The sequence below is a fragment of the Littorina saxatilis genome, linkage group LG3, assembly GCF_037325665.1.
Source record: "Littorina saxatilis isolate snail1 linkage group LG3, US_GU_Lsax_2.0, whole genome shotgun sequence".
Taxonomy (NCBI): domain Eukaryota; kingdom Metazoa; phylum Mollusca; class Gastropoda; order Littorinimorpha; family Littorinidae; genus Littorina; species Littorina saxatilis.
Genome location: NC_090247.1, coordinates 33443162 through 33455896, shown reverse-complemented (window position 1 = coordinate 33455896; position 12735 = coordinate 33443162). Strand labels below are relative to the sequence as shown.

General features: G+C 41.7%; 2 protein-coding genes across 2 annotated transcripts in view; both read right to left on the bottom strand.

Moving 5' to 3' along the window:
• Positions 1 to 3254, bottom strand: part of LOC138962192 (E3 ubiquitin-protein ligase rnf213-alpha-like) — a 106590-nt gene extending 103336 nt beyond the window's left edge. Inside the window, exons 1-2 of the mRNA XM_070333922.1 lie at positions 3093 to 3254; positions 737 to 1033 (exon numbers count right to left, since the gene is read on the bottom strand). Of these exons, the coding sequence (XP_070190023.1) occupies positions 737 to 1033; positions 3093 to 3252 (457 nt within the window). The 5' untranslated portion in view covers positions 3253 to 3254. The remainder of the gene's footprint in view (positions 1 to 736; positions 1034 to 3092) is intronic.
• Positions 3255 to 3403: 149 nt separating this feature from the next.
• On the bottom strand, positions 3404 to 11850 carry LOC138962197 (uncharacterized). Its single transcript, XM_070333931.1, has 5 exons — positions 11658 to 11850; positions 10313 to 10368; positions 4527 to 4824; positions 4178 to 4285; positions 3404 to 3620 (listed from the first exon to the last, which is right to left on the bottom strand). Exons 1-5 carry the CDS (start codon positions 11838 to 11840, stop codon positions 3432 to 3434), a joined length of 834 nt encoding a protein of 277 aa, XP_070190032.1. The 5' UTR covers positions 11841 to 11850; the 3' UTR covers positions 3404 to 3431.
• Positions 11851 to 12735: the final 885 nt, after the last annotated feature.

Here is a 12735-nt window from a genome sequence, read left to right as displayed (position 1 = left end):
TATATAAAGACAGACGCACATTACAAATATGAATTCAATCATATAAAATACAGAAATACATTGTATGGAATGCAACACAATGTGCATTTAAGGAATTACATAAGGAGAACACAAAATTACATTGACATAGTTATACCTTTCATTGGGAATAAAGTTGCTCCGATCAGCTACACATCCGTCAACACTAGTGCAAAATGTTTAACAAAATAACAATCGAACAAGACATTTCATTCACGAATGATGTGTGAACGTGACTGTCTCTTAAACATTTTCACTGAAGTTGCATTTCTTATCGGTTGGGGGAAGGAGTTCCAGAGAAACGCTCCCGAGAAGGCTAAGCTCGATTTGTAGAGGTCTATGCGAGGTATAGGAGGGACGAATTTTTGGGACCCATACCCCTTTAGGCATGTTTGAAATGTGATTGCAAATATTTAGGACAGTCGTCATTTAGAATTTTATACATGAACACAGTCTCGTTTAACGTCAACTGATCTTTCAAAATCGCAAATTGACTGTTTATAACTGTACACTTTCTCTATCTTCTCTGCAGTTCTGAGCGAACGAGAGAGAGAGATAGAGAATGTGTGTGTGTGTGTGTGTGTGTGTGTGTGTGTGTGTGTGTGTGTGGGTGTGGATGGCCGGGTGGACAGGGCATGTGTATACTCATGCAGTCAACCCTTTTATGACCTCACAAATTCAACCCAGGACACAAAGTGACTACATGAATTATCCATACCTGTTTTCAGGAAATCCTTGCAGAAATCCAGCAGTTTGTCAAGGTTCTTGCTTGTGGTAATGCACATCTGCAGCTCATGACCCCTCAGATCAAGAAGTCTGGACACTGAAGCTTTGTCATGACCAGCCGCTTCCAGCAAGGCTAAGAATTGCTCACGATTGGCTGTCAGTAGCTGCAGGGTCTCTACCCGAATGTTGCCCTCTGTTAGATTGTCCAGCAAGCGTCCCAAACAGGACAGTGCTTGCTGAATGTGCTTTGCTGCCAGAGTTGACAGGCTGTCTGAGTTGGCCTTTTGTGCTGTTAAACAGAGAATGATTGAAAACAAGACTATAGCCAGCACAAAATGTCTTTTTTTACACAAAAAAGATAGTCACAGGATGTTGCAGTACACAAAACAATTAGGTGACCTGAGCTCCATATAAGCGTTAAGATATGATAAGTTATTAATTCAAAGGTACAAAACAAATAAACAAAGGCATAATAACTTTCAGAAGACTAAATTGGCAGAATGTAGATGGAAACAGTACTATACAAAATTAAGATTGCAGGTTCTGCACAAAACAAACACACTTTCCCATAAGAATCACTGAACGTCATGTAAAAATGTATACAGCAGTCCCTGCAATGTACGGCCCCCAGCGTGAGCGGACACCTGACATGTACAGACACATTTGCTCGGCACGGAGTGTTTTCCTTCTATATTTGTCCCCCCTTAAACGGACACCTGCAAAGCGTGGACGCGGACACTCATTTTCGGTCCCAACAGCAGGTCATACCTCCAATGTACGGACAGACCATCGTCAAATTTTCACCACAACAAAATCGATAACAGAGCAGTCCGGTTCTTGGTACAAAGATCACAGCCGCAATGGCGTGATGACAGTCACTGATAACTTGAGTGCACGTGTACCCATCAGGAGGGGGGGTAGTTTTGGTCAGGAATGGAGTACATGCGAAGATGCCAACATGAAACTGCACTGTGCTTTTTATGCTTGTCTGTTGGACGTAAACAACAGAAACCACAGTCTATGAAAGTCCTGAGCGAAAGAGAGTGAAAAACCGGCCACAGTTCTCATCATGAGTCGGTTGCCTAATCTGTGAACCCTTCAGTTGTCTTGCTTTGTCAAAAGTTACGACACAGTCAACTGGTTTTGCTCTGAGTGAACAGTGCAGCTGGCCTCTCTGGCCAAGCGGTACATGGCTGGGAGTGAGTGAGAGAGAGTGGTGGTTGGAGGAGTAGCTGGCTAAACTCTGTGGGGTGTCCGGTGTCACTGCATGTCAGCACTGAGCAGGAAGAGCATTGGAGAGAAATAGAGAGGTGTACTCTTCCACACAATTTCCAAGCATCAGTTGTCACGGCTTGGGGTAGGCATTAGTGAGGGAGAGTGGGAGCTGTTTTATGTATGCCTACAGTGTATATCCGACTGAAGAGTGAAAAGTCACTGCCATGCCACATGATCGGCATGCAGTCAATAAAGCCAGACAAGAAGAAAATAAATTAAATGATTATGACATGCAGCTTTATCTGCTGCTATTTATGCAAACTGGTTTTCAAGAATATTCTTGCAAAGCATCTGCACACGCTCCTCTGTGCTGTGTTTGTGTGGCTGCTTTCGTATGTCAGTGCATGGTGAGTGTGTTCACTGCCTTGAGGATTTATTTGATCTCTTCTTTTCAACACTTTTCAAGCATCTGCACACGCTCCTCTGTGCTGTGTTTGTGTGGCTGCTTTCGTATGTCAGTGCATGGTGAGTGTGTTCACTGCCTTGAGGATTTATTTGATCTCTTCTTTTCAACACTTTTCATACAAATCATTTTTACAGAACGTTTAAAGAAGTATTAGGAGTTTATTGTTATTGTTTAGTAGCCACAAGAAGTGATTAGCATAGACTCAATCCTGTTGTTTGTGTGTCTCTGTGTGAGTGTATGGGGGAGGGGGTGGTGTGGTCACCCCTCCCGTGACCGGACACATGCAATGTACGGACAGTTTTGCTATGGCCCAAGAGTGTCCGTTCATGAGAGGGACTGCTGTACTTTTAAATTTGTAAGTGTCCCCAAAAAGTATAGATACCACTGTAGTCTGACAAAATCAAGGTTGCCTAAAATAATACAGCATGGTTCCTTCGCTTATGGCATAATTCCGCATAAGACACACCTTTAACCTGCCTGTAATATTGTTTGTTTTTGTGGTTTTGTGTTATTGTTGTATAATTCAAACTTGAAAATTACAAACACATTACATATTTTTCATTAATACTTGTTAAAAATAATTAAAAATCACTATTTTTGTTCCTCATCAGATGTGCAATATAAAAATAACATACAGAACATGAAGATATAAGGTGAATCAGCTCACCAAATCGTTGTAGATAGTTGACCATAGGACCCCAAGTGATAACAAAAAGTGCAATGTTGTCTTCATGTGTGATGTTCTCTCTCCACTTTTGCTCAATGAAAGCAGACAGAAGACTAATCAGATGAGCACCTTGGTTCTGGCTGAGATGTCTCGAATCCATCTGTATGGCAAAATTAAAATTATGCCGAGAAGGATTGAAACAAAGTGCAAGCATGCATTCTAAAACAAGCACTGTCTCCATATGTAAAACAAATCAATTTTGCCAAATCCCTCAGTCATACAAAGAGTCAAAATAGTTACTTTTTATATCTGTTTTTCTTCTTCTTCTTCAGCATTTCTTCATAGTTGTTGGGAGTTATGGTACACTATACAGATCCTTTGCTCAGCAAGGGGGTTTGGATGTGAATATATACTTGCCTTAAAAGCTGCATCCAGGGATTCAAATGCCAGCTTGTTCAAGATGCCAGCAAAAGCAGGTGCCACTGTGTACTGCTCAAGATATACTTCAAGCTTCTGATCAGGAGACAACTGAAGACACATACAATTTAGTGCAAGATATAGGCAATCACAAAGAATCTAGCAAACCAAACAGCCTCGAGCACATAACAGAGTAAAACTGAGTAGCTTTTCTCAAAAAGATAGAAAACAAAAACTTTAAAAATTAAAAAATCAACAACAAAATCATTACTCTTCCTCCACTCAACATTCTGGGCTAAACAATATTTCCATGTGAACATTTTCATGCTGTGTTAGCATATATTTTTCCATAAGCTAATGGTTATCTTTTTGAACAACTGGAATGATCGAGTAACCTTATTATAGTTGCTGTTGCAGATGTGTATGAAACAAATTGGAAGGCAACAAACTAGCAAAGTGTAAATTATTCCTTGTGTCTGAAGGCCAATATTCTATCAAAAACCCTGTCCCTTTTAAGTGAAGTAAATATTAAAGTAATTTGGGAAAGATAACTGATGATAAAGACACACACACACATACGCACGCACGCACACACTTACATCACATACTTATAGGTCACCGAAATAAATGAAACATAAAAAGTGCACTTTATTCAACATAAAACCCACTTGATTCAGTTGTTTCTCAAAGCCTTCTGCTAGCAGTTTCTTCACAGTTTCCTTCAGGTGCGAGTTGTTCAGGTCCTCCTGAACTTTTGCAAGCAAGTTGTCCCACATCTGTAACACAGCCAAATATCATCCTTGTACGATTCACAAAATCAGGGAGTCTTTTATTTGACCAGTACATGGCTAACCATGAGTCGCTAACCATGCATGCATCTAACATTTTTACCAACACTTAGACACTGGCGCAGACATACTTCAGTTTACTCAAATTAATGTACAAAAAACACACTGCTTAATCTCGATCTTTTAAAGCATCTGAAAGCTTCTGGCAAAGTGGATTATGTTTATTCACCTGCAAGGTCTGGCGACGAGTGCGGGCAGAGGATTTTACAAAGGAGAGCCACTGGCAGGTATTGGCAGCTACTGCTTTCACATCTTGCCTCCACCCATGTGCAGACACACCATCATTCTGTTGGCACATCTTCTCCTCTAACACAGCCACTTGGTCCAGGGCAACAAACACCAGGTGTGTCCCAAGCAAGATGGTATCATCCGTAAGGTTTCGCTCGTTTGCTGTCAGCGCTTTGTGTAGTTTGTGGATGATCTCAGCACTACAGCTAACACCCTTCATATCCCAGCAGTCTGAGTTTCTGAGAAAAAATATTAGAAAAACACAAAGGAAAGATTTTAGTGGCTTCCTTTCATTGTGACTGGCTTAAACAAATGAAATGTTAGCAGGTAAAGTGCAAAGATATGCAGACCTGAGAACCCCTGGTTTGCGCTTGGAGTATTCTCAGACAAACTTGGTCAGATAAATGAGTGTATGTACTCCACACAGCATTTGAACAACCATGACTCAAACATGCTTTGCACACGTCCTTTACAATTTCTTTTAATGTTTAATGACGAAAACTGCAATCATTGAATGATCAAATGCAAAGTTATCTTTGTCATTCCTGTATATTTACTGGGGCATTGTTTATTTTAATTATTAATCTATGTGTGTAACTAACTGGGTGTGTAAAAATCCGTTTTGTGTGTGTGTGTGTGTGTGTGTGTGTGTGTGTGTGTGTGTGTGTGTGCGCGCACATGTGTGTGCATGTGTGTACTACTACTTTCAGCCAAAAATGGAAATGGCCAGAAAGAATTTCAATATCAATTTTGATATGTACATGTATTATGTTCATAACTGCCTGTTGCTGACAGAATACCAAGAAAAAAGTAACCATGGAAGTGAACTATAGTCCTGTGAGGTTACCCTCATGAAAATTCGGGCTGCTTTCTCCCAAGAGAAAGCTTAGCTGCCATACAGCACGGCGCTACCCATTTTTTCTCTTTTTCCTTCATGCATGTATTCATGTTTACAAGCCCCGAGACTTTCGCTCTGAACTTGGATTCTTTATCGTGCGCATGCGTGCACACTGGGGTATTCGAACACCGAGGAGAGTCGGCACAAAATTGACTCTGGGAAATAAATCTCACCATACGAGGGGATCGAACACACACCGATAGAGACACATGTTTTAAAGCCATTGCCGCTACCGACTGAGCTATTTCCCTGTTTGATCGTAGGTGAATCTTTTCTTCGGGAACACTGATACTTCCCCATGTTCTTGTCCAGAAATGCATGTTTGACTTCTGCTGTGCTGAAGCATGAGTTCATTTTTACAATCAGCTCAGAAAACATAGCTTCGGCAAAAACTGCGGCCTGCTCCTCAGGTATAATTTTTCGAGGGTATAAAGTCTGATGCTTCATATGCCCACTGCGCTTTTCTTGTTCATTTCACGTTCTTTGCGCGTATTCGACCCACAGCATCTGCCAATGTCAGAATGGGCGATAGAAAAGTCGACTTGACCAGTATTTGCAGTGCACATAGGTTTTGCCAGCATTCTTCAAGTGAAAGTCCTGTGCCCGACAGATTTCTTCTTAACCACTGGTTGTGAAGCAAGTGACAACTGTGTGGTTGTTTCGGCATAAATGGCGGCGAGTTTCGCTTTATCTGTCAATGAAGCGAGTGACAAAGAATATCTCTGACCCCACCCACCCTGCCAACCCCCTGTTTTAGGTGTGTGCGTGTGTGTGTGTGTGTGTGTGTGTGTGTGTGTGTGTGTGTATCAGTGTTTGTGTCACTGTGTGTGTGTGTGTTGTGTGTGTGCGCGAGTGGGTGAGAGGGGATGGGAGAGAGAGAGAGGGATAAGGAGAGTAAGAGAAAGAGAGAGCTTAGCTTTCACATGTGCATTTCATTTGTGCAATTTTATTATATACACTAACATTTGGTTACACATGTATATACATATATCTACAACAACTATTTAAAAGACATGATGATGACATGCCACGATAGCTGCAAAACGAGTGTGTCAAAATATTGGATTGGTTTTGAGATGCGCTTGTGAAGAAAAGAAGTCTAGGATTTTTTTTTTTTTCACGGACTGTACTGATTGCATTTTAGACAATCAAGCGTACAAAATACGGCAAAATTGTATGGGTTCCCAGATCTGCATATGGTATGTATTTTTCAGAATCATACAAAATACATAGCTATGTCATAATTATGCAGCCTGTCATTCTGTAGATCTCTCAAATCAAGTAAATGAAAGGCTGTAAATGTTTGAGTTCACTGCTATTTCTAAGTCATAACTGCATAAAAGTCATAAAACTAAAAACTGTTCTTGATCATCCAAAATTAAGATATGATCTGTGGACATTGTAAGAATAAAATAGTAAAGAATGCCTCATATTATGCTTTAAGCATTTTGTTAATCAATCAACTGAGTTGAGTGACTAAATGTCCAAACGAGAATGAGACATAAAAGCATACTTTTAGGTGTCGGTTGACACAGAGAGATAGTCAGAAAAAGCAAACACCTTAGGAGAATATATGTCAGAAAGAGAGACACCATGCACCTTAGGAGAATATATGTCAGAAAGAGAGACACCTTAGGAGAATATATGTCAGGAGAATATATATAATCAATCAACTGAGTTGAGTTGTGAAAATAATATACTGTGCCGTTAAATACATGCATAAAAGAAAGCCACCATTGTACATCCTTATGAAATTCGCCAGATAGTTTCGCTTTGTGTCGCTGCTGCTGAAGGGGTTTAATCGTGTCCAGTATCCGCCGCAGAAAGAATTTTCCTCCTCTGACAGCCTGACAGGCCCAATTAAGGGACCCCGCTATGCTTTGTAGCTGAGTTTTTGTCGCGCGCTTCTTTCCTCGGATCTGGAGGAGTCGCTGCCGCAGTTGCTGCAACTTGTCACTTCCAAGTGACAGGGTGTTGTTTCGCGTGTCGATGTCGACACCGAGAAACGTGATACGTTGAGTAGGCCCCACCACCTTCTTCCAGCTAATGTTGAAACCCAGTTCCCTCAATAATCTAATTAAAGACAGTAACATGTCATTGCACTCTTGTCTGGTAGCTGCTACCAGAAGAAAATCATCAATATACGCTAACACACCTGGCATGCCTTTCCGTGCCATGCATCTGCGAATAGCTTGCGACAGGCGATGGAAGTGTGACGGCCCTACATTGCTGCCAAAAGGCAGCCGACTGTCAAAGAGATAAGTAGGTTTCTTTTCACCTGTGAAATGCCATTTCAGCCCAGTCATACAATAATCGTCCGGACTGATGCATACTGACCGATAGGCGGACTGCAAGTCTACTTTTGCACACCAATACCCTGTCTTCGCTAGGGCGCACGCGTCAGATACGGTTTGAAATTTAGCTGACTCAGGTATAGAATAGTCGTTCATTGCCCTACCTGTGGGTTTGCTAGCGTCATGGATCAACCTGATGCTGCCATCATCCTTGGGAATCGCAGCGATAGCACTTACCACAGTTGGTTTTCTACTAGCTACAATGTAATAACCTTTTTCTATCTGATCTAATAGCTCTTTTTCCACAGCTTTATGGTGTTCGTTCGATGACCTATGGTTTGTTTGCTCTACGTCTAGTACGCCTGCCCTACTCTCTTCTGTTACACGGAAACCGTTTCTTATGCCATCTAATAAAAAGGTTTTGTCGTGATCGCCTTCTAGCACCTTGTGCCACATTTGAGATTTAGCATTAATGGAATCACTATTTCCGAGAAATTCGCACTTATTGGAATCTAGCTGAGGGAACGGGCTGTTGAAGGTGGGGCCTACCGTTTTGTCGGCAATTCGTTGCGCTGTGTCCTAGGCTGGGGAGGTGGTAGCTGTCACTTTGTGGTCCTTGCCGGGGTGGCCCATGCCGCAGGTGTCGCAGACGTGGAGGAATCTGCAGCGGGACCCATTGGGACAGTCGCCTTTGTTGGTATACAATAAGCACACTTCCTTCCCGTTGGGTCCCGCTGGTCGCCGGGAACCGCCGCTGGCCGTCGTAGCCTTGCCGCCCTTGTTGTCTTGGACGCCATGCTGGAGCCGGTCCCGCAGGATCACCGTGGACAGGTGGGGGTTGGGGGTTCCCCACTTGAATCCGCTGGACGACTGGCGCCTTCTATACTCGTCGTCGTACAGAAGCACCGACTGCCACAAGTATCTGGCCCCCAGCTCGCCTATCATCTCTGTGTACCGGAGGTAGGCGGTCGAGTCAAACCCGGGCTTCTCAGCAATCAACCTCGCCATGATGCGTGCGTTTGCCACAATCCAGTGGCAGGGGGAGACTTTGTCAAGTTTTGGTCTCTGGTTGAGTTTTAGGATGACACCTCCCCCGAGTGTCACCTCTTCCTCGGCCGCCATCGACCCCGGCACAAAATCCAGAATGGAAAGATAGGAGGTCTCACCTGTTGGCTGCAGTGACAAGCCGCCTAACAGTCCCTGGAGTGGTTCCACGCTTTTTTCCTCAGTCACCCGCTGGGATAGTGGCCCTCCCCCGCTTCGCTTTTGCAGGGCCGCCACTGCTACTCTCAGCGCTACGTAGTGGCCACGCTTGAGACCCAGGCCCTCCAAATCCTGGGCAGTCGCATTACTCAGCACATTGAGGGTGTTCAACTCCTCATCCTGGAGAACTTTAACCACCGTTAAAGGCAGATCTGTCGCCCACGCTCCAAATTCGAAGTCCATATTGCAGTAAGAAATAGTTGGCATATGCCCGCTGCGCCGCGCTGGTAAGGACTGACCACAATGTGTTGCTCGAGTCCCGTTCTTATAGACCCCCGCTGATGCATCACACGTGCAAGCCCCCCGGCAACATGGACATTGCGGCTGGACTCTTCTCCTTGACTTTCACAAGTCCTCCTCTCCCCTCTCTTTCTAATTACGGGCCTAAGTGTTGATATCCTGCTTTACTACCCTCTCTTCCCTACCTGCCAACACTGATCCCTTTAGGTCTACCTCAAGTATCTAACATCCTCCTCCTCCACCCGCGGCTAATCTGTCTCGTTTAAATAGAGTTTATCTGACGCTGTCCGCTCTATCTAAACTCACACAACATTTGGTTACACATGTATATACATATATCTACAACAACTATTTAAAAGACATGATGATGACATGCCACGATAGCTGCAAAACGAGTGTGTCAAAATATTGGATTGGTTTTGAGATGCGCTTGTGAAGAAAAGAAGTCTAGGATTTTTTTTTTTTTCACGGACTGTACTGATTGCATTTTAGACAATCAAGCGTACAAAATACGGCAAAATTGTATGGGTTCCCAGATCTGCATATGGTATGTATTTTCCAGAATCATACATAATACATAGCTATGTCATAATTATGCAGCCTGTCATTCTGTAGATCTCTCAAATCAAGTAAATGAAAGGCTGTAAATGTTTGAGTTCACTGCTATTTCTAAGTCATAACTGCATAAAAGTCATAAAACTAAAAACTGTTCTTGATCATCCAAAATTAAGATATGATCTGTGGACATTGTAAGAATAAAATAGTAAAGAATGCCTCATATTATGCTTTAAGCATTTTGTTAATCAATCAACTGAGTTGAGTGACTAAATGTCCAAACGAGAATGAGACATAAAAGCATACTTTTAGGTGTCGGTTGACACAGAGAGATAGTCAGAAAAAGCAAACACCTTAGGAGAATATATGTCAGAAAGAAATACACCATGCAACATTTCACCAATGTGATACATATCTGCCTTGAAACCCTGGGTCATTGCAATATTTGTCACATGATACCAGTGATTGAGCTTTTACCTTGGATGAATTTTTTTGAGGTTTGGAACCATCCTGCCAAGGCATGTATTAATTTGCTGCAAAAAATAAAAGTAATTATGATCAGTTGCAAGTATGAGCCCTAATTACCCACGAAAAACCTGTGCCCACTTCTTGCTCAGTATTTAAGAGTAAGTGACTGATTTGAAGAGCTGGTATGAGGCACGTGTACATGAGCAATAAACAGGTGGTAAATCTACCCGTCTCTCTTGATCACAGTTACATTCATGTGCTTTTTGACTTTCTGTTTCAGTTATCCTTTTTTAAATTTTACTAAATGTTTTAACAATAGATGGGGAATCGAAACGAGGGTCGAGGTGTATGTGTGTGTGTCTGTTTGTATGTGTAGAGCGATTCAGAGAAAACTACTGGACCGCTTTCATGAAACTTTATATGAAAGTTCCTGAGTATGATATCCCCGGACGTTTTTTCTTTTTTTTTTAGTAAATGTCTTTGATGATGTCATATCCGGCTTTTTGTGAAAATTGAGGCCGCACTGTCACGCCCTAATTTTTCTATCAAATGGATTGAAATTTTGGTCAAGCAATCTTCGACAAAGGCCAGACTTTGGTATTGCATTTCAGCTTGGAGGCTTAAAAATTAATTAAAGAGTTTGGTCATTAAATGTCTAAAAATTGTAATTAAAATTGTTTTTATAAAACGATCCAAAAATAATTTCATCTTATTCTTCATCATTTTCTGATTTCAAAAACATATTTGGATTAAAATCCAGATCTGAAAATTAAATATATATGAAAATTATGATGAAAATTAAATGTCCGGAATCGTTTTAAAAACAATTCCATCTCATTCCTTGTCGGTTCCTGATTCCAAAAACATATAGATATGATATATTTGAATTAAAAACAAGCTCAGAAAGTTAAAAAGAACAGAGATACAGAAAAGCATGCTATCCTTCTCAGCGCAACCACTACCGTGCTATTCTGGCTAGTCAATTTCACTGCCTTTGCCACGAGCGGTGGACTGACGATGCTACGAGTAAACGGTCTTGGTGAAAAAAAATGCAGTGCGTTGTTTCATTCTGTGAGTACGACAGCTTGACTAAATGTATTTTCGCCTTACGCAACTTGTTTTTTATTTGTCTCCATCCATACATACACGCATGCATACACGCATACACGCGCACCATGCGTGCATGTGTGTCTGTCTGACTGTATGTGTGAAATGTTCAGTTTTGTGTGTACAGTGAAGTGAGAGGTTGGTTGGGACTGACCATGTGTCTGTAAGTACCGCTTTCAGGCATCTCTTGAGTGTTTGTTATACAGACAGCTTTTCTGTAAAAGTATTGTATATTCAGCGAACAAACCTTTCTTTGCTCATCAAATAGATAATTTGTCTCCTGCACATGGTGTGTCAGAGTTGCAGCCATGACATCCACAGGAATTGTGCTGGATACAAGTACTGGCAGCAGTGCCTCCAGCCCCAAACAACCAACAAATGTTCTCACAAACAGAGGGTCCACTTGGAAAGCTGGTTCCAGCATTTTCATAACCTCCTTGTTGACCCTGCTGACAAAAGAAATCCTTGAAAAGGCTTTTTCAATGGATATGCACCGATGAGCGTAGTCTGTTTTCCATGATGATCACATGAATCCTGAAAAACAGTCCTCTATATCATCCAGTTTCAGAAACAGCATTATGTATTGTAAACATGGTGACATACAACAAAAGTGAACAAGTATTCCTAAGAGCTGCATTACATTTATTACAGGCTTGATGACGACTGGTGATGTTGTGATTTGCTATTACAATAGCCGTTAATACATTTCTGATTTCAGGATATGTATGTTTTGAACTTATAACAATACCAACTGCCATGTAGCTTGTCATATGTGTTTAACTCTGTTACTGCTGCAATTTACTATCAGTATAAGTATTAATGCTTTTGTCATTGTAAATCTGTGTTTGCTTGAATAAAAAAACTGTTGAAGAAATTTTTTTTTATTACAGGCTTAGGAACTTGATGAATATCTCAAGTCAAGCTTAACCTCATTTACATAGGGGTGGTATAAAGACATTTAAGCCTCAATCTTAAATGTTGTTATGTCGGGCGAACGATGCACTCCTGTTGACCTTACTGGGAGAATGCAAGTTTCCAGGACAAAGGACTTAACATTTCTTACATACTGCTTGACTAAAATCTTTACAAAAATTGACTATATTCTATACAAGAAACACTTAACAAGGGTAAAAGGAGAAACAGAATCCGTTAGTCGCCTCTTACGACATGCTGGGGAGCATCGGGTAAATTCTTCCCCCTAACCCGCGGGGGGTATTTGATTAGGGTCAACAAGACTTTGGTCATGTTGGGAGGTCATCCTTCCCTAGACGGTGTACAGTTTCAAAGCTCTAGCTTCAACAAGAAAAGCAAATGCTTATACGATT

Bases quoted from the DNA above. Each gene is read 5' to 3' on its own strand.
- LOC138962197 (XM_070333931.1), bottom strand. From the start codon at position 11,840: ATGAAAATGCTGGAACCAGCTTTCCAAGTGGACCCTCTGTTTGTGAGA. The intron at 4,286-4,526 runs GTGAATAAACAT...GCTGTGTTACAG, and splicing joins CTCGTCGCCAGACCTTGCAG to ATGTGGGACAACTTGCTTGC. The intron at 3,621-4,177 runs GTGGGTTTTATG...ATGTGTCTTCAG, and splicing joins TTGAGAAACAACTGAATCAA to TTGTCTCCTGATCAGAAGCT.